Source organism: Podarcis gaigeae (genome assembly GCF_964106915.1).
Source record: "Podarcis gaigeae genome assembly, chromosome: 2".
Lineage (NCBI taxonomy): Eukaryota > Metazoa > Chordata > Lepidosauria > Squamata > Lacertidae > Podarcis > Podarcis gaigeae.
The window spans coordinates 33,117,895-33,138,384 of NC_139679.1; the positions used below are offsets into that span (position 1 = coordinate 33,117,895).

At 45.0% G+C, this 20,490-nt stretch overlaps 2 protein-coding genes across 11 annotated transcripts in view; one reads left to right on the top strand and one right to left on the bottom strand.

The window, feature by feature from the left end:
* On the bottom strand, window positions 1-13,165 carry RFNG (RFNG O-fucosylpeptide 3-beta-N-acetylglucosaminyltransferase). 4 transcript variants are annotated; one of them, XM_083727904.1, is made up of 10 exons: window positions 13,033-13,165; window positions 10,133-11,271; window positions 9,091-9,139; window positions 8,594-8,696; window positions 7,867-8,020; window positions 6,436-6,521; window positions 6,180-6,345; window positions 5,212-5,297; window positions 2,019-3,482; window positions 1-1,792 (listed from the first exon to the last, which is right to left on the bottom strand). In XM_083727904.1, the coding sequence occupies exons 2-9, from the start codon at window positions 10,625-10,627 to the stop codon at window positions 3,416-3,418; spliced, it is 1,206 nt and encodes a 401-aa protein (XP_083584030.1). In that variant the 5' UTR covers window positions 10,628-11,271; window positions 13,033-13,165; the 3' UTR covers window positions 1-1,792; window positions 2,019-3,415. The 4 variants fall into 4 exon arrangements, with proteins under 4 accessions (XP_083584030.1, XP_083584031.1, XP_083584032.1 ...); XM_083727905.1 differs by having other exon boundaries at window positions 1-1,740; window positions 1,983-3,482; XM_083727906.1 differs by having other exon boundaries at window positions 12,970-13,093.
* The window catches only part of GPS1 (G protein pathway suppressor 1), a 19,076-nt gene continuing 11,738 nt past the window's right edge, over window positions 13,153-20,490 (top strand). Inside the window, exons 1-3 of one of the 7 annotated variants that reach the window (XM_083727896.1) lie at window positions 13,153-13,279; window positions 16,407-16,610; window positions 19,460-19,552. In XM_083727896.1, the coding sequence (XP_083584022.1) occupies window positions 13,247-13,279; window positions 16,407-16,610; window positions 19,460-19,552 (330 nt within the window). In that variant the 5' untranslated portion in view covers window positions 13,153-13,246. The other 6 variants (XM_083727897.1, XM_083727902.1, XM_083727898.1 and 3 more) reach the window with 6 other exon arrangements.

Consider the following 20,490-nt stretch of genomic DNA (forward strand, 5'->3'; position numbering starts at 1 on the left):
TTGCTATTTCTCATTATCATTTATTAAATTTCTATACCACCCTTCTTTACAGGATCACAGGGTGGTTTACAATAAAATATTTATTTCTGGGTGGGATGGGGGTGGGGAGATTTCACTGGGAATGCTCCTGCATTCAGAAATAGCAGCAGAGGCTGCAGCAGTCTAATCATGCACAAACAATTCAACACTCCAAGCACTTCACTTCTCGCCAGTGCTCTGCACAGACAATAAGCTGGTATACTCCATAGCAGGGATAGCCACCATGGCGCCCTCTAGGTGGGGTTGGACTACAACTTCCACTACCCCTGCCCATTAGCCATACTAGCTGAGGATGATGGGAGCTGGAGTCCAGCATCCATAGAGCACCACAGAACACCTGCTCTATAGCCTAGAATGGGAAATTAGGTGTCAGGGAAACCAAATTCAGAAATAAGTATGCAAATGTGCATAAAAATAATTTGCATTATTTCTATAGGGTGAGATCCAATGTTAATAATTAGGTCTCTGAATAATCAACCCTGTGGCCCCTGGATTGAATTGACTGTCTCTGTGGAACCTCAGGGGCCACTCACCTTGCCCTAGTTCCACCCCCAAAGCAATTCAGGAGGTAGGATTGGGTTATTAAGGTTTTTTTTAAAAAAAACAAAACCCTGAGCAGGCGGCTTTGAAGTTGGCGGTGTTGCTTAAGCAGCTTCCCTTCACACAAAGGAAGCTTGTTTGCAGGGAAGCTGTTTGCAAAAGAGCAGTGACCAACTCCACACAGGATCTGCTTCAGGAAGGAGGACAGGCCTGGCAGGAGAGCACCTTGTTCCACCATGAAGATTGAGCCACCCAGTAGGTTCCTCCTTTTTGTGGTTTCTCCTTCTTCCTCAAGACTGCCTCTCTTTCCTGCCTGATGCCCCACCCCCATCCCAACAGTCCTGGATGACACTGGGCCACTTAATCCAACCTACAGAGATCTGGGGCTGTCTCAATCGAACTCAAATGAGGCCCAGATTCCTTTGAATAGTTCAGTTTGTGCTAGAGATTCAGGTCTCAGGACAAATCCAGTGCACAGTCCTATTAATCGTACTCTGGGTGGTCCATGCCAAACACAATTTAGTTGAGTAACGCCCCATTGCCCATTTTTTTGAGAGAGTTGCATATTTGTTTCTATTGTGATACAAGCAGTATGAACAATGAGGAAAGGCAGATCTGAGGCAATTATAAGCCCATTCCAGAATGGAAGAGTCAACCCAGTCAGATGGGCAGGGTATAAGAAATAAATTGTTGCTGTTGTTTGTTAAGGATGCTGAGAGTCGTTAAGAGGCCCTTAACAAACGGTCTTCATGACTATTAAAGTAGTATGAGTTCCTTAAATGGATGTGTGGTACCTTCATTTTCTTATGGTTGCAAAGGTGGGATAGATTCTTTGAGAGGCCTGATAAACTGATTGTCAACATTTCAGTTATTACTTATTTCATCTCAGGGCTGCACACACAGGGTTCCTTCACCTTTTCCCAAAATGCAATCCCCGTTTAACTTTTTGGCAAATGCTGCTACAGTATTTACAAGCAGGGTTATACCACGCCAGTATGGTACAGTGGTACCTCAGGTTAAGTACTTAATTCATTCAGGAGGTCCGTACTTAACCTGAAACTGTTCTTAACCTGAAGCACCACTTTAGCTAATGGGGCCTCTGGCTGCCGCTGTGCCGCCGGAGCACGATTTCTGTTCTTATCCTGAAGCAAAGTTCTTAACCTGAAGCACTATTTCTGGCTTAGTGGAGTCTGTAACCTGAAGCATATGTAACCTGAGATACCACTGTACTGAGAAACAATGTATAGCGGGGGGGCGGGGGTGGGGGGAATTATCTGCCTGCACAGTTTTGCCTTCCATGCAGTTTTCACCCGTGGCACTATTTGTGTGATTATTATTAATGCAGGGTACAAAATGCGAAAGGCACATTCCAACTGTTCTTATCCTGAAGCAAAGTTCTTAACCTGAAGCATTATTTCTGGGTTAGCGGTGTCTGTAACCTGAAGCATATGTAACCTGAGGTACCGCTGTATAAGTTTGTAGTTTATTCTATGCTAGCTGAAGACTGATGGCAGAGAATATTAAACATTCACAGTTCCAGGATTATAAAACGTCCTTTATAGAGCTAATCCAGTCCATCATCGAAAAAGTCCTTAAATAGTATCACATACATCATGAGTTAACAAATGTTCTTTCCTCATATATCCAGCATATTGATTGTAGAATGCATCAAGAAGAGGAGACAAGCTATAATACAAAAAGCAATAAACGTATAGTGGTCCAGCCAAGATAAATGGGGGTTTCAATTATATTAGTTAGTGGTGAGAGCACAGAATGCTCAAGACAAATAGGTGTGGGACTTGGAGGTAACAGTGGGGGACTTGTGTATGTATATGTTTTTCAGCCAGGCAAACGTGAAATACAGTACATGTATAAGATAGCTTTCAAATGGCCATAAAGGCAAGTGGCTTTGCTATAGCATGGAACACAGGAGCAGGATAGAATCAAAGAATTATAGTGTTGGAGGGGACCCGATGGGCATCTAATTCTACCCCCTACAATGCAGGAATCACAGCTAAAAAAGAACCTGACAAAGGCCACCCAACCTCTTTAAAACCTCCAATTAAGGATAGTCCACCACTTTCTGAGGTTGTCTGTTGCACTGTCATAACAGTTTTCCCTATCAGAAAAGTTCTTCCCAATGTTTAACTGGAATTTCCTTTCTGGAATTTGAATCCATTGGTTCAGGTATGACACTCTGGAGTAGAAAAAAAAAAGGGGGAAAGCTTATTCCATGTGACAGCCCTTCAGATATTTGAAAATGGCTATCCTATCACCTCTCAGGGTATTTCTGAGAATATGCACTCTGTAAATACTGGTCTACTTTATAATCATTAGTAGGCAAGCAGTCACTAGCATTTCTAGTGTGGTTCCACAAGGATACAGATGCTGAGGCAGAATAAACAACAGGCTACAACTTCTTGATTACACTATTTTTCCATTTAAAAAACCCTCTTGTTTTCCTATGTGAAGTCTTAAAACAAAGCTTTGTGCTTTACTCCAAGCATTCTAGTAGAAAGAAGATTAGCCCTCAACTATATTGCTACAGTGCCAGACTGTAACATTCCTGAGGTTGTACAAATGCAATGCAATAGGAAACAGGTTTGGCTAACATGACATATATGTGATTGGAAAAGGAGTGAGAAGAGCATTGCAGATATAGCTTATGATGTGCTTCAAGACTAAAGATATGTCCAAAGACCATTTACAATAGTGGTCAGGGCATCTCGACACTTGCTTTGACATTGTCTTCCGTTTTCTCCCCAAAGACAGCTTTGGCTGCACATTAAAAAAAAAAAGGACCAGCAAGATTCCTTGCTGAATGTTAGGACAGATATCAGTTCACTGTTAGACTGGGGCACCATCCAGTGTCAGGGTAGAGGAGACAGTGGACAGATTTGAATCTGCAAATAGAAAGAAAATTAGAAACTGTCAGAGGAGTTAACACAATCTGGCCTGAAATATACAAAGCCACCAGTGCAGGGACATTGGCCATAACTTGACAGTATATTTTGCTGGCAAAGAAATGTCATTTCTTATTCTTGTGCTTGGATTTGTTAATAATAATAATAATTGTCAGGGTTTCAGGGACAGAGAGCGAGGGGGAGGGGTCCCAGGGCGACGAGGAAGAGGACGACGACGACCCGAGGTTGTCAGTGAGTCCGTCAAGTGAATCGGAGGATTCCCAAAAGGGAGCCCCCCTGGCCAGGCCAAGGGGCAGTAGAGAGGGAAGCAGTCAGAAGCAGGGGAACGAAGAGGGAATCCCCAGTGGGGGTTGGAGATTGGGACCGGCCTCTCCATCGGAACGGAGTGAAGGGGGTGGAGTTGCCAGTGTGTCAGAAAGAGCAGAACAGGAAGCAGAGAGGGGAAGGAGTTCGGAGCAGAACGTCCTGCCGGAAGGGGAGGAGTGTAGTACCGAGAGTAACGTAACGGTTGAAAGGAAGGTCAGAGGCAACGTACGCGCGCCAAGTTCAAATGTGGAGGCGCGCGGAAATGAGGAGAGCCCTGAGGAGGAGCCTGGTCCCAAAGCACGAAGGAGGGGGGAGCAGGCGTCAGAAGATTCAGCCTCGGGGGAGTCCCAGAGGGAGGGAGCACAGGGGGGCAGGAAGACCCTGCGGAAAAGGAAGGAGAGGAAAAGGTGGAGCAGTACAAGCCTCTTAAGCTGGTGCAGGGGCGGGACTGACTCAGAGGGGACTTCTAACATCTAAGGGTAACAGATGCTGAGCCACGGAGCTTGGATGTAACGACAACAATGTTCTTCAATAAAACCTTTTGTATATAACTTGGACTGGACTTTGGTCTCTTGTGAGCTGGGACCTCGGGTGGCTCTGACAATAATCATATTTTTTTATTTATACCCCGCCCTCCCCAGCCAGGGCCGGGCTCAGAGCGGCTTACAAGGAATAATAAAAACAAGATGAATGATTACAAACTTAAAAACAAAAATAAAACACAACAATTAAAATAATGGAACATTAAAATATCAAAATGTAGCCTCATCGCAGGAGGAGAAGGAAAAGAAGGGGGAAAAAGAGAGAGAGAGAGGGGGGGGGGGAGGGAATCAAACTGGCTCCAAGCCAAAGGCCAGGCGGAACAACTCTGTCTTACAGGCTCTGCGGAAAGAAATCAGATCCTGCAGGGCCCTGGTCTCATGAGGCAGAGCGTTCCACCAGGCCGGAGCCAGAGTTGAAAAGGCCCTGGCTCTGGTCGAAGCCAATCTAACTTCCTTAGGGCCCGGGACCACTAGGGTGTTGTTATTTATGAACCTTGAGGCTCTCCGTGGGGCATACCAGGAGAGGCGGTCCCGGAGGTACGAGGGTCCTAGGCCGTGAAGGGCTTTAAAGGTCAAAAGCAGCACCTTAAATCTGACCCTGTACTCCACCGGGAGCCAGTGCAGCTTGAAAAGCACTGGGTGAATATGCTCCCATGGCAGAGACCCCGTGAGGAGCCTCGCTGCAGCATTCTGTACCCGCTGGAGTTTCTGGGACAGCTTCAAGGGCAGCCCCGCGTAGAGCGAATTACAGTAGTCAAGCCTGGAGATGACCATCGCATGGATCACTGTGGCCAAGTCAGGGCGGGAAAGGTAATTTGTTAGTCAAATTGATTTCATTTGAAAAATGGTTACATACGCACCGAGTTGGATCTTGCTGTATGTTGAACACTTCACCCACGCTTACAACATTGCGCCTGTTCTCAGGACCACCATAACTCAAGGTAACCTGACAGTGGGGGGGGGGGAAACACGTGCTTAGAAACAGCACTTGCCAGAGCATGGCAAACAATACAAGAATAAGGAGGTGGCAAATGCAGAAGTGGCAAGGGAGGGATAGTAGCCTTGTGGTATTTCCAAGACAAATAGCAGAAATCATGTAAAAATAAATAGTGAACAAATAAGTTGCTGGTGAGTGATCCCTATCTGCTACTCAGGATAATGCAAACATAGCTTAGGCCCAGACTAGATGTGTCAAAAGGACATTCCCCCAGAATGAAGAAGACCAGGATGAAGCAGGTCATTAGTGTTTCTGCCTCTTACTTTCACCTGCTAGGACTTGTCACAGTTCAGAAAGATTATGTAGCAAAACCATCAAACCACCCAAGACCTGAATTTAGGGCTTCTCAAGCCACCAATTCTATTATACTTTCACAACCCCTCTCCTGGCACTAGATCTTTATATCCTGCTTGTTCATTCATTCCATTTCTCCATTCTGTTAGCAACAGTGTAGCTACCACTTTTAAATGCCTCTTCGAATCCTGCTCTGAAGTTCAGTGGTGTTCCCTGCTTTTATTCATTGCACCACTTTCAGGCCCTCAAGGCTTTCCTCACTAATAACAATAATAATAATAATAATAGCCATATTAGTGTATGTTGTTTAAATATGTGTAGAGATATATTTGTTTTCCATAATTTCCCCCTTCTAGGTTTTTCCATGGTTGTGGCAAGCCTTTGGAAAAGGAATATGTATTACAGTACTTTTATACATTGTTACACACACCAAACTCTTAGAATAGCTTCAGCCACAAATCCACATACATGTATCTATTTTGATGGACAGGCAAGCGGAAGAGATATCTGCATGCATTAAGGAAGATTTGTCCATACCTGTTTCAGCACAGCTTCGCCACGCAGCTGCTGCAAGTTTTCCAGGTGAGAGTGGAACAAGAGGCTGCGCAAGAGTTTCACCTCCAACAGCCCCTCAATAATGTAACCAATGGTGCAGTCATCGGGGAGTCGAATTCTCTCTGCAGTGCTGATGAAGCTTCCCAGGCTGTCAAAAGACAATAAATCAGAGAATGACATTTTCTAGATTCTAGTACGGCAGCAGGAAAAAAGAGAGAATTGTCCAAGTAGCACATACCTAGCCCAGGGGCTCATCTTGAGGGCAAGACCTCTGCTGATGCAGAACCCTGCACCACCTGTGGCAAACCAGAACTTTGCAGTGGTCTACCAAGATAAACAAATAATATTTCTGTCAGCTTTATGGTCACCTGGGTAAGTCAGATCCTATCCATGCATCAGGAATGTTTACAGTGGTGCCTCGCAAGACGAAAAGAATCCGTTCCGCGAGTCTCTTCGTCTTGCGGTTTTTTCGTCTTGCAAAGCAAGCCCATTAGCGGCTTAGCGCTATTAGCGGCTTAGGGGCTTAGCGGATCAGCTGTTAAGCGGCTTAGTGGCTTAGCGGATCAGCTGTTAAGCGGCTTAGCGGCTTAGCGGATCAGCTGATAAGCGGCTTAGCGGATCAGCTGTTAAGCAGCTTAGCGGCTTAGAAAAGGGGGGGGGAGGGAAAAAACCCGCAGGAACTCACAAGACAGTTTCGTCTTGCGAAGCAAGCCCATAGGAAATTCGTTTTGCGAAGTACCTCCAAAACGGAAAACCCTTTCATCTAGCGGGTTTTCCGTCTTGCGAGGCATTCGTCTTGCGGGGCACCACTGTACGTTGTTTGATCTCCATATCCAAAGACTCTCAACAGATCATAGAATTGATCATAGAATCAGATCATAGAACAGATCATAGAATCATAGAATTGTACAGCTGGAAGGGATCACATGGGTCATCTAGTCCAACCAGCTGCAAGGCAGGAATATTTTACCCAGTTTGGCGCTCGAACCCTCAACTCTGAAATTAAAGGTCTCTTGCTTTACCAACTGAGCTATCCTGAAGAGCAGCACAATGCGACAGCACAAGGATGAAGCATGGATCTGAAGGACAGAATCTGCAAGCAGAGGAAGGTGCCTACTTTCCTAAGGCACCTCTGTAAGATGATTTTCCATCCCAGAGTAGCAATGACTTAGGAAACAGCAGAAGCCATATAATTATTACTTCACAAATACTTCCTTAGGTAGCTGTGCTGACCACTGAGAAGTATATGAAGAGAGGGGTGGAGATTATGTCGCTTGCATCTGACGCTGGCAACCCTCCGAGTGTAATTTATAAAGATATCATATTTAGACTACAGGGGGATGTGAGCAAATCGAGAGAGTATCAGCTGAATTACAGATGACACACCACGTCCCTCTACTGCCATCTCAGTTTAGTATAGGATAAGATAATGAGACCTAAGAAAGGGTCTAACTCTGAGTGCAAGCAGCTGCAGAAAACCTCCTGAGCACCATATGTGTTGGGAAAGTGTTCCCAAGTTGCATTCTGCAATGGGATGGGGAAACCTGGCTGTAAATAGCAAAGAAGGGGGAGGACTTCCAGGATATTTAAGTGAGGAATACATAGCGAGTGCAAGAATCTGATTTGTTCAGTTTGAGATAACAGAGACTCAATTATAGAACATGCTCACTGATCCGTCATTCCGAACATGGTCTGCTGCTTCAATTGGATGGTCTAGACTTGGTCTCCCCACATATATATCTTGGCTGTGTGAAAAAGCAGACAGGAGATGCAGGAGATTGTGCAGGTTCACATAGTTATCATCATCCACATGACAAAACCACCTGCAGGGAAAAAACAAGACATGGAGAGACACAGAGGAGGTCACAAGGCATTACAAGATGGCTCTTTCTACCAGGGTTTCTTTGGTGAAAGTGTCTGCCTCACAGAATCACAACCATGAAAAGGCAAATGAGGCCACAATCTGAGAAGGCAAAAGTAGAGAAGCTCTTCTCAACTGAAGAAAGTTAGATCAGAAGTCAGTACAGTGGTACCTCGGGTTACAGACACTTCAGGTTACAGACTCCGCTAACCCAGAAATAGTACCTCGGGTTAAGAACTTTGCTTCAGGATGAGAACAGAAATCACGCAGCAGCAGTGCGGCGGCACTGGGAGGCCCCATTAGCTAAAGTGGTGCTTCAGGTTAAGAACAGTTTCAGGTTAAGAACGGACCACCAGAACGAATTAAGTTATTAACCCGAGGTACCGCTGTATCTTGATTTGCTACTCATCCTTTCAGACAAATTTGGTTTCTTTTATGCTCATCAGTTGTGCTGGAGGTAGCTCATGCTAACTCACTGATGCCAGAAAGGAGAATTTAAAAATAGGCACTAATGGAAATAGTGACTCTCACTTACTTTCGCCCAGACTCTAGGAATTTATCATATTCCACGGACATCTTGCAGCAGAGAGCTTGGCGAGTGTGAACAGCTGAGCAGTTGGTATTGATTACATGGTCCCCTATAAAAGAAAAATGATTAAAACAGGGGAAGATGCATGATTTGTAAGAGAGATAACAAATATAGTAGGGCTTGCATATGAAGAAATGCTCTGGGTAATATTCAGTGTGGATTACATAGACATCTGATACAAGCAAAGCAGAATTCAGACCTTGCAGCAGTGCGGAAGCAAATATTGTTTACTCAGGTAGGGGTCTTTTATATTTCCTGCTACTTTATATCCCCTTTTTTAAAACTGGAGATGCAAAGGATGGAACCTGGGGTGTACTGCACACAAAACATGCTCTATCACTGAGCTACTGTCCCTCTCCTAGGAAGATAGCAAATTTATTTAACATGTGTCACCTATAAATATAAACCTGTTACAACTTTCAGAAATTTGGGAAGCAGCTTACCTGCTCTGAGACGTAGCTCCTGATCATCCCAGTCTGTGAATATAAATGTCTGTGGGAAACATGGAAAACAACAAAGAAAGACTTTATATCCTGAAGATTTTGAAGTAACACTAATGTTAAGTTTTAGTCTGAACATTGAGCAAAAAGACATTCTACTGGTTTCCAGCAAGCTAAAAATCAGGAAAGGATCAGTGTCTCTTTCCTATATGGAAGTTTAATCAGCATTTGGCTACCTAATTTGGTGGAGAGAAAACCAAATATGTCATCTAACATTGTACAAGCAGGTTTTTGCTCAACCCAGGAAAAATTCCACCAAAACAAGGATCAAGGATTTCACATTCCCCATGAATATCTTGCATATAACCTATATGTGAGGGTGGGACGCGGGTGGCGCTGTGGGTTAAACCACAGAGCTTAGGACTTGCCGATCAGAAGGTCAGCAGTTTGAATCCCCGCGATGGGGTGAGCTCCCGTTGCTCGGTCCCTGCTCCTGCTCACCTAGCAGTTCGAAAGCACGTCAAAGTGCAAGTAGATAAATAGGTACCGCTCCGGTGGGAAGGTAAACGGCGTTTCCGTGCACTGCTCTGGTTTGCCAGAAGCGGCTTAGTCATGCTGGCCACATGACCTGGAAGCTGCACGCCGGCTCCCTTGGCCAATAAAGCGAGATGAGCGCCGCAACCCCAGAGTCGGTCACGACTGGACCTAATGGTCAGGGGTCCCTTTACCTTTAACCTATATGTGAACATAAGAGATCCTCCATGCAAGGAAGGCTCTGTTCCATTCAGATCACCCACCTCACATAGAAGATCTCTACACACATTTATGTCAGTTTACCCACACAGTCCCTTCTCATGCATGCTGAATATCCAGATGGCATGGTAGCCTGATATGTTACTGATGTGGGTAAGATTAGGTTGCATGGCCCCATGACCCTCTTCATGCTGTCTCTGAATAAGTTCTATGAATTATACCTGATGAGAGAGTATGAGATTTCAGTGTTAAACAAGTTAGTATTTTAGCTTGGTGAGGAAAGTGTTCTTACCTGCCCCTTAGCCTGAGAAATCCATGTTTGGAACAGCAAGTTCAGCCTTGTTCTATGGTACTTCCTTGTTGTTTTCACAGCAATAAAGATATCCTTCAACTTCAGCTTTTCCTTAGCAGAGGCTAAAGCAGGTTCCTCATGGTCTTTCATCAAATTGTCCAATCGATTAATTGGGCTCTCATTCATCTTTCTGTTAGCCTTCAGACTAGATCTCCCAGTGGTTATGATATAGTGACTCCATTCTTCTAACAGTTCTTCTTTCACCAAGGACACTATATTGTTTGCCTCATCATCCAAATGATCAATTGAACTGGACTCCACCAGCTGCAAAGTGATGTCACTGTTGCTGGAACCATTAAAAGGAAGTGGTGGCTGTGGATAACTTCTAGGTTTCCAAATGGCCTGGAATTTTGGGATTAGCAAGAGGAGAACTGCACAAAAGATAACTGAGAGCAGGAAGCAGATCTTACTGAGCTTAATGCAGGAAAAGCTCATTCTTCAGCCCCAAGGGCATTTGTCATATTGTAAACTTGTGACATTATTTTAAGGTGAGAAAAACAGAAACTGATACATTTGTCAAGGCCTAGGAATTTCCCAGCAACAGAGTATAATTTTTATGGCACTCAAATACCATAGACACCTACTTATATTTCAGTTTCTAACCTCTGGACTTGTCATCCTAACAGTAAAACACAGAGTTGGCACCTGTTCCACAGGGAGAGGGAAGCCTCTAAGCCACTGTATTATTTGTATATGTAAGTTCATTTAATCAACTTTAAAATTGTATATTGACAAGTACTGAGGCTGAATGTTTAAAGACACCATGAAGCAAAAATCAAGACAGGTCTGTGCACACACAGCTTTACTCTTTATGAACACATGGAGTTGCTTTAAAGTCAGATGGCCTATCTGATACAGTATTATTTTTAACGGCAGCAGCTCTCCAGAGTCTTAGGTAGGGGTCTTTCCTGTCACTTGCTATCTGGTCCTTTGGTTGGAGACGGAATCTCAGAGTTTCTTCATGGCAGGCCTGTGCTCTATCACTAAGGTACAGCCACTTCTTATTAACGTGCATTATCAGTGTCCCATCTGCACCTTTCTTCAGGTGATAGGCACACTTTCAATAAGATGAAGTTTCTCTGTTAAAAAAGGACATTGTTATAATATCGTAAAAACAAATACATTTTAGAGTTTTCTGTACGTGAACATGAGAACCAGGAATTCTTTAAAAAACTACACATACATTCTTAAACAACCTCTGTGAACCAAATTGCAAGAGACAGAAGTGCAACTAAAGCACGGTTATTTAAACTTGCTATTGCACTGCAAGTATCTGCCACATGGCCTGTCAATTTAAATCTATTTAAATCTATTTAAATATTGCAGCTGTGCATGTTCCAGAAACCAATTATTCAGTATAATCTGTAGTGTATTTAATACACTGACAGAAGGGAAATGGTCGTGAATAAAAGCTTCTTAATTTATTTTTTCATATAATTATCACCTCCCTTGCTGGGAAATGAGATGAAAAAACATAGGGTTGGATACAGATTTAGTACTTTTGGAATAGATGCACTGAAATCAATAGGACTTGATTTCAGTGGTACAGCTCTAAATATGCCTACAGCTACAATCCTAATCCCATTTACCTGGGAGTAAGCCCCATTTACTTCTGAGCAGACATGGGTTCATATTGCACTGTAAGTATGACTCAAACGGAGTCAGATGGTATTCTTTCAGGAAAAGATTTGGAAGGAAACACACACACAAACGGTCTCATTCCCAAACATCACATGTCTTTGAAACAAGGTTATAGCCCAAACCTACACAATATTAGGTGCACCATCCTAAACTCATTGATTTCTGTGAGCTTGAACAAACCTAACATTGAAAAGAATCAGACATATCTGTTTCAAAGACCAGTCCTGTGTGGATGCCTGGTGGAAACCTGCCTGAAATAAGTTGTTCTGAGCTTCCACAAAGAGGGGCGTATGTGTAGTCAGTTAATATATTGCAGTTCCAAAGAATGAAATGCTAAGCCTGACAAAGTGCTCCTGAGTGGTATTGAAGTTTTCTCCTGACAAGCAGAAAAACATCTTAGGCTGGTTCACAGTACAACCCTATGCATGTTTCCTCAGGAGGTTCTCCTCACTGGGATCTTATAATACTTTCTCCCAAGTAAACATCTATAGCAGGGGTTCCCAAACAAGGGACTAGTGCTCTATGAGCTTCATTCACTTGGCCCACAGCATGCCTGCATTAAATATTCACATTGATTTGCAGAATGTTTAGAATTCAAGTGGTAAAAAAAATGCATGCAACGTAAGAAATAAAAAGAAGAAATGAAATACAATTAAAAATCATACACCATGGACCACCGTGCATTATAATTTCTGCTACAGGCGGGCGGGGGGGGGGGGAATCACTGAGTGGCCAACCAAGAACATCAGCTGTTTTTGAAGTGGGACAGAGTTTGGGATCCACTGAGTTTTAGGGTTGAAGCCTCTGGTTTAAAGGCTCTGCCTGGCGACGGGCACACTTAAAACAGGCATGAACTAGCCATTCCCAAAGGATTAGTACAGGCCTCGCTTCTTTTCAGCAAAAAGAGCTGACTGCGCCCGGGGAAGACGGGACTTTTAGAGGGATAATGTCCCAGAGGCCCCATAAGTGCCCTTCGCAGCACTTTAGGCCTCTCAAGCCGGTTGCCATAGAAACAACTGCTCTTCCGCACCCCGGTTGGTCACCATGGCAACAAGGACACACACACCTTGACACCCCCCCCACCCTTCTCCCGCCGCCGCGGCCATCCTGACCCTTCTCCTCCTCTCGCCTCCTACCTACGCGCAGCGTCTCCAAGGCGGAGGGACGCGAGCGCCGTCTCGCTGCGCGTCTTAACTCACCTGTCGCTCAGCTCAGGATCCGGCGCCATCCGCCGAGCAGATCGGGAGGGGCGCGGCGGGGGGCGGGGGCTTGCGCGTTGGCAGCGGGCAGCGAAGGCTCCGCGGCCCCTTTAAGGGCTTCACCTGTGGAACGGACGCGACCCGGAAGTGGAGCGCGACCCGGAAGTGGAAGAAGAAGGGGCGCGACCCGGAAGTCCATGGTTCGAGGGTCAATATGCCGCTACCCGTCCAAGTCTTCAATTTGCAGGTACCGATGAAGTTTCGGGGGGGCGGCGGCGGTGGCGTGCTCGGGTTCCCCCCATACAAGGCGCTGCTGTTGTCTTTCGGTCCAGCGAGCAGGGCTGTGGTTGCGGGCGAGCAGGATCCCGCTGGGTCGCCGAGGAGGATCGCGCCCCTGCGGGGGATCAGCAGCGCGTGTGTCATTCTGGGTTGCCGCCCCAGGCGGAGCCCTTGAGGAAGGGGGCCGGGGGGGTGGGATACGCAACAGGGTCGGAGGGCTCTGAATGTGGGCTCAGGGCCCCTGACCTGGGCGAGGGGAAAGGCCGTTGGCCGCGGTTACGGCCTGCCCTGCCGTCTCACGCCTTTGGTTCTGCCGCCGCCCTTGCACGGAACCCGGTTCTGGTTTTGGAGAAACCGCGTCAGGGACCTCCGAGGGCCTGTGCTGCAACCTGCCGTTTAATACCTGACAAGTGAAGGCAGATTGTTTCTGTTTTAATGCATGTCAGTGTGCACTGTGGAAACCACACGGTGTCATGAAATTTGCAGCTTGTTGGAAAGGCGTGGGTGGACATAGTTCTTATGCTTCTGAATATCTTTAAGTGTAGACCCTTAAGTTTAAGACCCCCACCCACCCCCGAAATCGTGTGCTGCAGAGGAAATGGATGGGATTGAATGATCTTATCCCATGTGCAGGCCCACATCCTGATCTACGATAGCAATGGCTCAATGCGGTTGTAATGTAATTACTTGAATAGTAGAGACCTGTTTAATCTCCGCATTGCAAAATGCAGCTCCAGGGATGTTACAGATCCTGCACTCCTCATATTATGAGAAAATTTGTTCTATCAATGGAAATATGGAATGATAATAATAATAATAATAATTGTTATTATTTTATTATTTATACCGTGCCCATTTGGCTGGTTTCCCCAGCCACTCTAGGTGGCTTACATCATATATAAAAAAATCAAACATTTAAAACTTCCTGATACAGGGCTGCTCTCAGTTATATAGTTCTTTATCTCCTTGACATCTGGAGAACGTTCCACAAGGAGGGCATCACTATGGAGAAGGCCCTCTGCCTGGTTCCCTGTAACTTCCTTTTTGCAGTGAGGGAACCAGCAGAAGACTCTCAGAGGAGGACCTCAGTGTTCAAGCTGAACAATGGGGGTGGAGACGCTCCTCCAGACATACTGGGCTGAGGCAGTTTACAGCTTTAAAGGTCAGCACCAAAGGTCAAGAGGATTTGGCTTTTATGTGTGGTGCATTTTAGTAAAATGCCTATTTTATGGTTGATTCTCCTAATTGTTTATCTGCTTCCAAAAAGTGGTAGGATCAAAAACAACAAAAAACATGGTGCTTGAAATACAGTAGAGGCTTTCATACTGAGAGATCTGGCTGCAGCAGCTGTAACACAGTGGATGGATAAATAAATAAATAACTCTCAAGGACTTGTCTCCTAGCAGCAACTCACGTCACAACTTGCCTCTGCTGTTTCAGCAATATTTCTCTCTTCAGCTATGGTCTAACTAAAGAACAGTGTTGCGACTCTACACAGCATACCTGATCCCTTCAGGTGTTTTGACAACAGATTTTATTATAACTTTATAAAAGAAATATTTGTGTCTCTCCTCTAGCATACATTTTTGTGCTCTTCCCCCCTCACCTGATGCTGGCATTTTCAGGTTGAATTTTGCAGATTGTGACTTAAATCTTGTTGCATGTGAAGATCAAAGCTAGATCACAGTGTATGTTCATCTTAAAATATTTTAGTTCCTGTCTTTCAAGTTTGTAATAGTCAATAAACATATTATTTGCTATGTTCTACACCCTTTCTCAGACATATTCCCCATTTTCCTCTTCAGCACCTTTAGATAGTCATGAGAATTTTCTTGCAGTGGAAATGGGTTCAAAACAGCACTCATATCTGCTCAACAAGTTCTGTTTCCCATACTTTATGTTTTGTGAGATGATAGAGGATTGGGAGATACTAACTGTGGATGCTGCCTAGAAGACAAATTACAGGAATTACCGTATTTTTCGCACCATAGGACGCACTTTTTCCCCTCCAAAAATGAAGGGGAAATGTGTGTGCGTCCTATGGTGTGAATGCAGGCTTTCGCTGAAGCCTGGAGAGTGAGAGGGGTCGGTGCGCACCGACCCCTCACGCTCTCCAGGCTTCGCACACCTCTCCGCAAGCAGCGGGAGCCCAGCGCTGGGCTCCCGCTGCTTGCGGAGACTTGCCTGCATGCCGAAGCCTGCGCGCGCTGAGCACAGCGCGCCCAGGCTTCGCGGACCTCTCCGCAAGCAGCGGGAGTGCTCCCACGGCTTGCAGAGAGCTGCCTGTTTGGGGGCTGGGGTCGGGGGAAGCTTGAGCTTCCCCCGCCCCAGCCCCGCGCCGGGGGGGGGAAATAATTTCCCCCCTTTATTTCCCTCCCAAAAAACTGGGTGCACCCTATGGTCCGGTGCACCCTATGGTGCGAAAAATACGGTAATCTGCTTCACATAATGTGTCATTTTATGAAGGCATTGAATGCAAGCCAATGGTGTCATGCAATTTGCTGCTCTTTAGTTGACAACAAAATACAGAGTTTTTATATCCAATCCTGTCTTTCTAGCGCTCACTTACTGTGGCTGTGGAATGCTAACTACATAGCAGGAGTGGGGAACTTCAGGCCTGGGGGCCAGATGCAGCCCTCCAGCCTTTTCATTTGACCCTTGGAACTCTTCCCAAGCCACAACCCTCACTGGCGCTGCTTCACACCCCAAATTTTGCCTGTCTAGAAAGTGCCCTTGGAATCTGATAATGCCTCTTGCTTGCCCACATGGAGGCTAGAATTGGGCGTGTGTGTAGACACAAATATAAAATTAACGTTCATTGCTCTGCTTTCTTTTGTCTCTGGCCCCGCCCACCACTGCCACATGGCCCTGAGAAGGTTGCCCAGAAGGAAATACAGCCCTCAGACTTAAAAAGGTTCCCTACTCCTTGCTGTGTATGGTAGGATGGACCAAGGGGCATGCAGCACAGTAATACAACAGTGAAATTAACAAACGCCTGCAATGAAAACTGGAGCATATTATTGTAGCCTAACATGAGCAAGAGGCGTAATGTCTATGACTGCAGAGGCATTAATAATTACCTTTCTTTCCTTTAGCAGCCGGCGAGCTCTGTGTCAGGGCGAGGGGGTACAGAGAGTCAGGACAGGATGAGGGATAGTTCAGTTCCGAGCTCAGCTTCCTCGTCAGTGACAGATCTATACAACACCCCCCGCAGCAGTAGGTCAGAACTCTTCCTCCCAGGTACATCTGGAGACTTCAGCCTAAGTGCCTGCTTATCAGCCTGCACCCTGCTCTATGAGGTATCTCAAAGGAGAAAGCACTCAAGGATGACTGAGTGAGAATGACTTGACTTTTGCCAGCACTAAGCCATACTTGTTTAAAACGGTTCTTTTTTTTCCTGAAGTGGGTACATCTTTTTCAAATGACAAGTGACTTTGCATTGTGTGGTTGAGCACAAACTTATAACAGCTAGAAGGATGGTGTATCTAGAAGAGGGATGATGGGGACAGGCTATAATCTGTCACAGAAGTTAATGTATCCTAAATAAATAATATCTGTTGTAAGTCACAAGACAGCTTGCAACATATTTAAAGATGTAATCCATCAAAACCACCCAAAGTAAAAAACAGCAACATGTATTATACACAAATTACCTTGAGATGGTTGTTTAGAAGGCAATTAATAAATTGAATGTGATGGCGATGTTGTCCATCGCAAGAAACCAAGAGCTTTCATTTGGCATTTAAAGGCCAGCAAAGTAAGTGTTGAGTAGATTATAGGAGAGAGATGCAACCACTGAGAAAACCCTGTTACTGTTACAGAAGCCACCCAACTCGCCTCAGAAGGTGGGGTCACCTAGGGCCTGGTCTCTAATGAAGACCTAAATAATAACAAAGCATGGATCAGGTGATTCTTCATATGAGTATGGGTTCCAATGTCAGTCCTGTGCACTATTGCTACAGGATCAAAAATTCCATGTTAACATCTCCATCTCCCTAACCTCTGCATCTGGAAAGCCCATCACTTAACAGAGCAAATGTTTTCTCTGCAGAAAGTCCAGAGGTAATTCCCTGGCATCTTCAGTCAAAGCAGCAGTGAGGAACCTCTGGCTGCGTGTTTAGTTAGGCCCATCAAGCCTTTCCATTTGGTCCACGAGGCAGTTTTGGCTAAGCCACACCCACCTGCCATAGTATACGATGTCAGGTAAAGCTGCAGTTGAGCCAGAAGGGAGTTTTCAGGATTGGTGACACCTACAGAGTCCTGTGCATAGCACTTCATAAGCACTGCATCGGGACTTCCAGAGTGCTGTACACCGGGTTTTGCAAGCCCTGAGGATTAAACAGTTGTTGGGACTTGCACTTTGCTGTGCCTATGCCCACGCAATTTGATTTGAAAATGCACAGGGGAAAACAGGTGAGCTGACATTGTTGAGGTGTCAGGCGAATGAGCCGATTAGGTTGTCTGACATCTTTTAACTCAGGTGGAGAACTGAGCTTGTCCCTACCTCCTCTGGGCCTGTCAACTGAAGGAAGGGTCAGGCATGTTACTCAAAATCTGAAAGCCCCAACCTGATGACATCTAGTACCTGAAAACGTCAGCTGGCAGCTTCTTGCATTTTTAGTTTCGTCTGAAACTATAAGCTTAAAACTGAGGTTGAAACTGAAAATCTAGCAGCTTTATTTCATTCACATGCATATGCAGGGGTTGCATCCAATGCTCTGCATGCGTGGTTCTCCTGGTGCAGTGGGACCTCAGTTCCATCTCCACCCACCCACCCACCCACAATCTGCTCTGGAGGGTCACCCAACCCTCTGCAGCTGGTTTTGAGAGCATGGGGGCAGGAGGCTTGAGGGGACAGGTGAGGAGGCCACAGTAGGAAACTGCGAGCTGAGACAGGTGGACCTTTTGCCTGATTTAGATAGACTTGTATTCGTAAGGCCTAGGTATGTTGTAGAGGAGGGGGTTCTCAAACTGTGGTCCACAATCTTCATTCAGGTGGTTCACAGTGTGCCTGTTAAAATTTAGTTAAAAAGCCTATGGCATCTAGCACAGCACATTACAGTTACTCCAACAGGCAGACAACTCCAGACCCTCAGCAATTTTCAAGTGATCTGTGGGGAAAATATCTTGAGCACCGCTGTTTTAGAAGGTTCACAGAGATGTGACCTGTTCTAATTAGGATCAAGGCTAACCCCAGAACAAATGGCACCCTGGCAGTGAGCATCTTTAGTCACTTGATCAAATTCCTTATTTCTTATTGCATTTGTAGCCCACACCATGACTTTGAAATGCATGTTTTGCTTTAGCACTATCATACCAGATAATAAATTAGCTTGCTAGGATCTGTAAATCTATATTTATTGGATTCTTTGTTTCAGCTGCTGAGTGATGAGTTCAATAGATAACCCATGAGCCACGATTGGTGGTTCTGCAGAATTATGAAATAACCCCACTCAACAAACCAAAGGATCCTTTTTTTTCTTTGGCTTACTTTTGAGAGGCAGCATTATGCCCAAGATGCAGGTAGTGGTTAGAGATTTTAATATTGTTTTCAGCTGCATATTTGAATTTAGTGGAATTATATGTGTGTGTATTGATGCTTGTTCCGAGCTTTGACAGTGGAGTGGGCCATATAAATCAATGAAAAGGGTTGAGTGAAGGCACTGTGAAGCAAGAAGATGCTCCTTTTTGGTTTCCTCAAATTGTTTACTCCTACCCCAAGCATAAAACTATTTCAGCTATCCTTGATTCTTCAGAACACACAGCCATAATGTCTTTGTGGAAATTATAAATACCTGGCTCTTACTGGGAAGGTGCCACTGAGCTTATCTTCCGGGGGTTTTTTTTGTTGTTGTTTCTGTGATGGCTGCTGTTCAGAAAATCACTTTCAGAAATGCGCTTTCCTTTTTGAAAAAAAACATTGAGATCAGAGAAATCTGTTGAGTCATGCAGAGTGGGAGCAGTATTCCTGGCAAGTCTAGAGATCAAGCCTAGAGTTCAAGGGAATGGAGCTCCAAGCAAAAGATGTGAAAGAGCAATGTTTGGGTTTCTAGCCATGCTATATCTGCTGGTGTATGAGGACCTCTTTCCCATGGGCTGGGAAGGAGCTTCCTAGCTTCTGCTTAACATATACACATTGCTGTCACAGGGTGCGGTGGAGCCCATGCAGATTGATGTAGACCCACAAGAAGATCAGCAAAATGCACCTGATATCAACTATGTGGTGGAGAACCCAACTCTGGTATGTGTTGGAGGGTGACAATGAGAAAGGAATTCTTAGGTCTGCTAAAAACTTAGATTTTATCCATCTAAGCCAGTGGTTCTCAAAGGGTGTGGCAGGAGAGGATGGCAAGTAAAGCGGGAAGATTCAAGGATAATCAATATTACATTTTTGGGAATGATTCACGTTATGTGGCTGCATTGCGTTATACTTTCTGGATGTCCTATGATCATATCACAAAGCAGTTGTGTTCTGTTTTTATAAAGCAAGCAATGCTAGGAGTTGTTTTTCATTTCCCCCTCAAATGTATTTCTTATCAATAAAAGAAATGGTGTGGCACCAGCAATTTTTTGTTCTGAAAGTGTAGCCCAGAGGAAAAAGTTAGATAACCAGTGATCAAAGGACATGCTTTGGATAGATAGATAGATAGATAGATAAGATAGATAGATAGATAGATAGATAGATAGATAGATAGATAGATAGATAGTTCTATCCAAAGTAGCACAGAGGAATGCGTACTGTCAGCACAAGGATTTCCACTTGCACAGTGGGACCATCCTCCCTCGCCACTTCCCACACACCCCTAAATCTTTTCCAGGGGGTCCTCCAATCTTCCAGAGCAGGTTTGAGGAGGGCACGGGGTTTGCTCAGGGGAAAGAGAGTGGGAGAATGCCTCATTGCACAACTGAAAATCCTTGTGCTGATTGGACGTGTTGCTTGGATACCTCCCATAATGTTTGATTATTCATTATTATTATATTTATTTCTGTTCTGCCTTTTCCCTGGACTGGGGCTCAAGGGGGCTTACACAAATTAAAACAACACACAGAGACATGTTTCATCTACATGGTTTTTCCAAATAGACATTTATTTTGTTTGTTATATTTTCCTTACCCAATTTCTGCATGGTCTTCCTGAGCTGCACAAACATTTGCTCTGAGTTCAGGTAGAGGGTGTGC

Coding starts and splice junctions, on each gene's coding strand:
- RFNG (XM_083727904.1), bottom strand. CDS start 10,627: ATGAGCTTTTCCTGCATTAAGCTCAGTAAGATCTGCTTCCTGCTCTCA. Junction 9,140..10,132: donor TTTCTCAGGCTAAGGGGCAG/GTAAGAACACTT, acceptor TGTTTCCCACAG/ACATTTATATTCACAGACTG. Junction 6,522..7,866: donor ATGTTCGGAATGACGGATCA/GTGAGCATGTTC, acceptor TTATCTTGGTAG/ACCACTGCAAAGTTCTGGTT.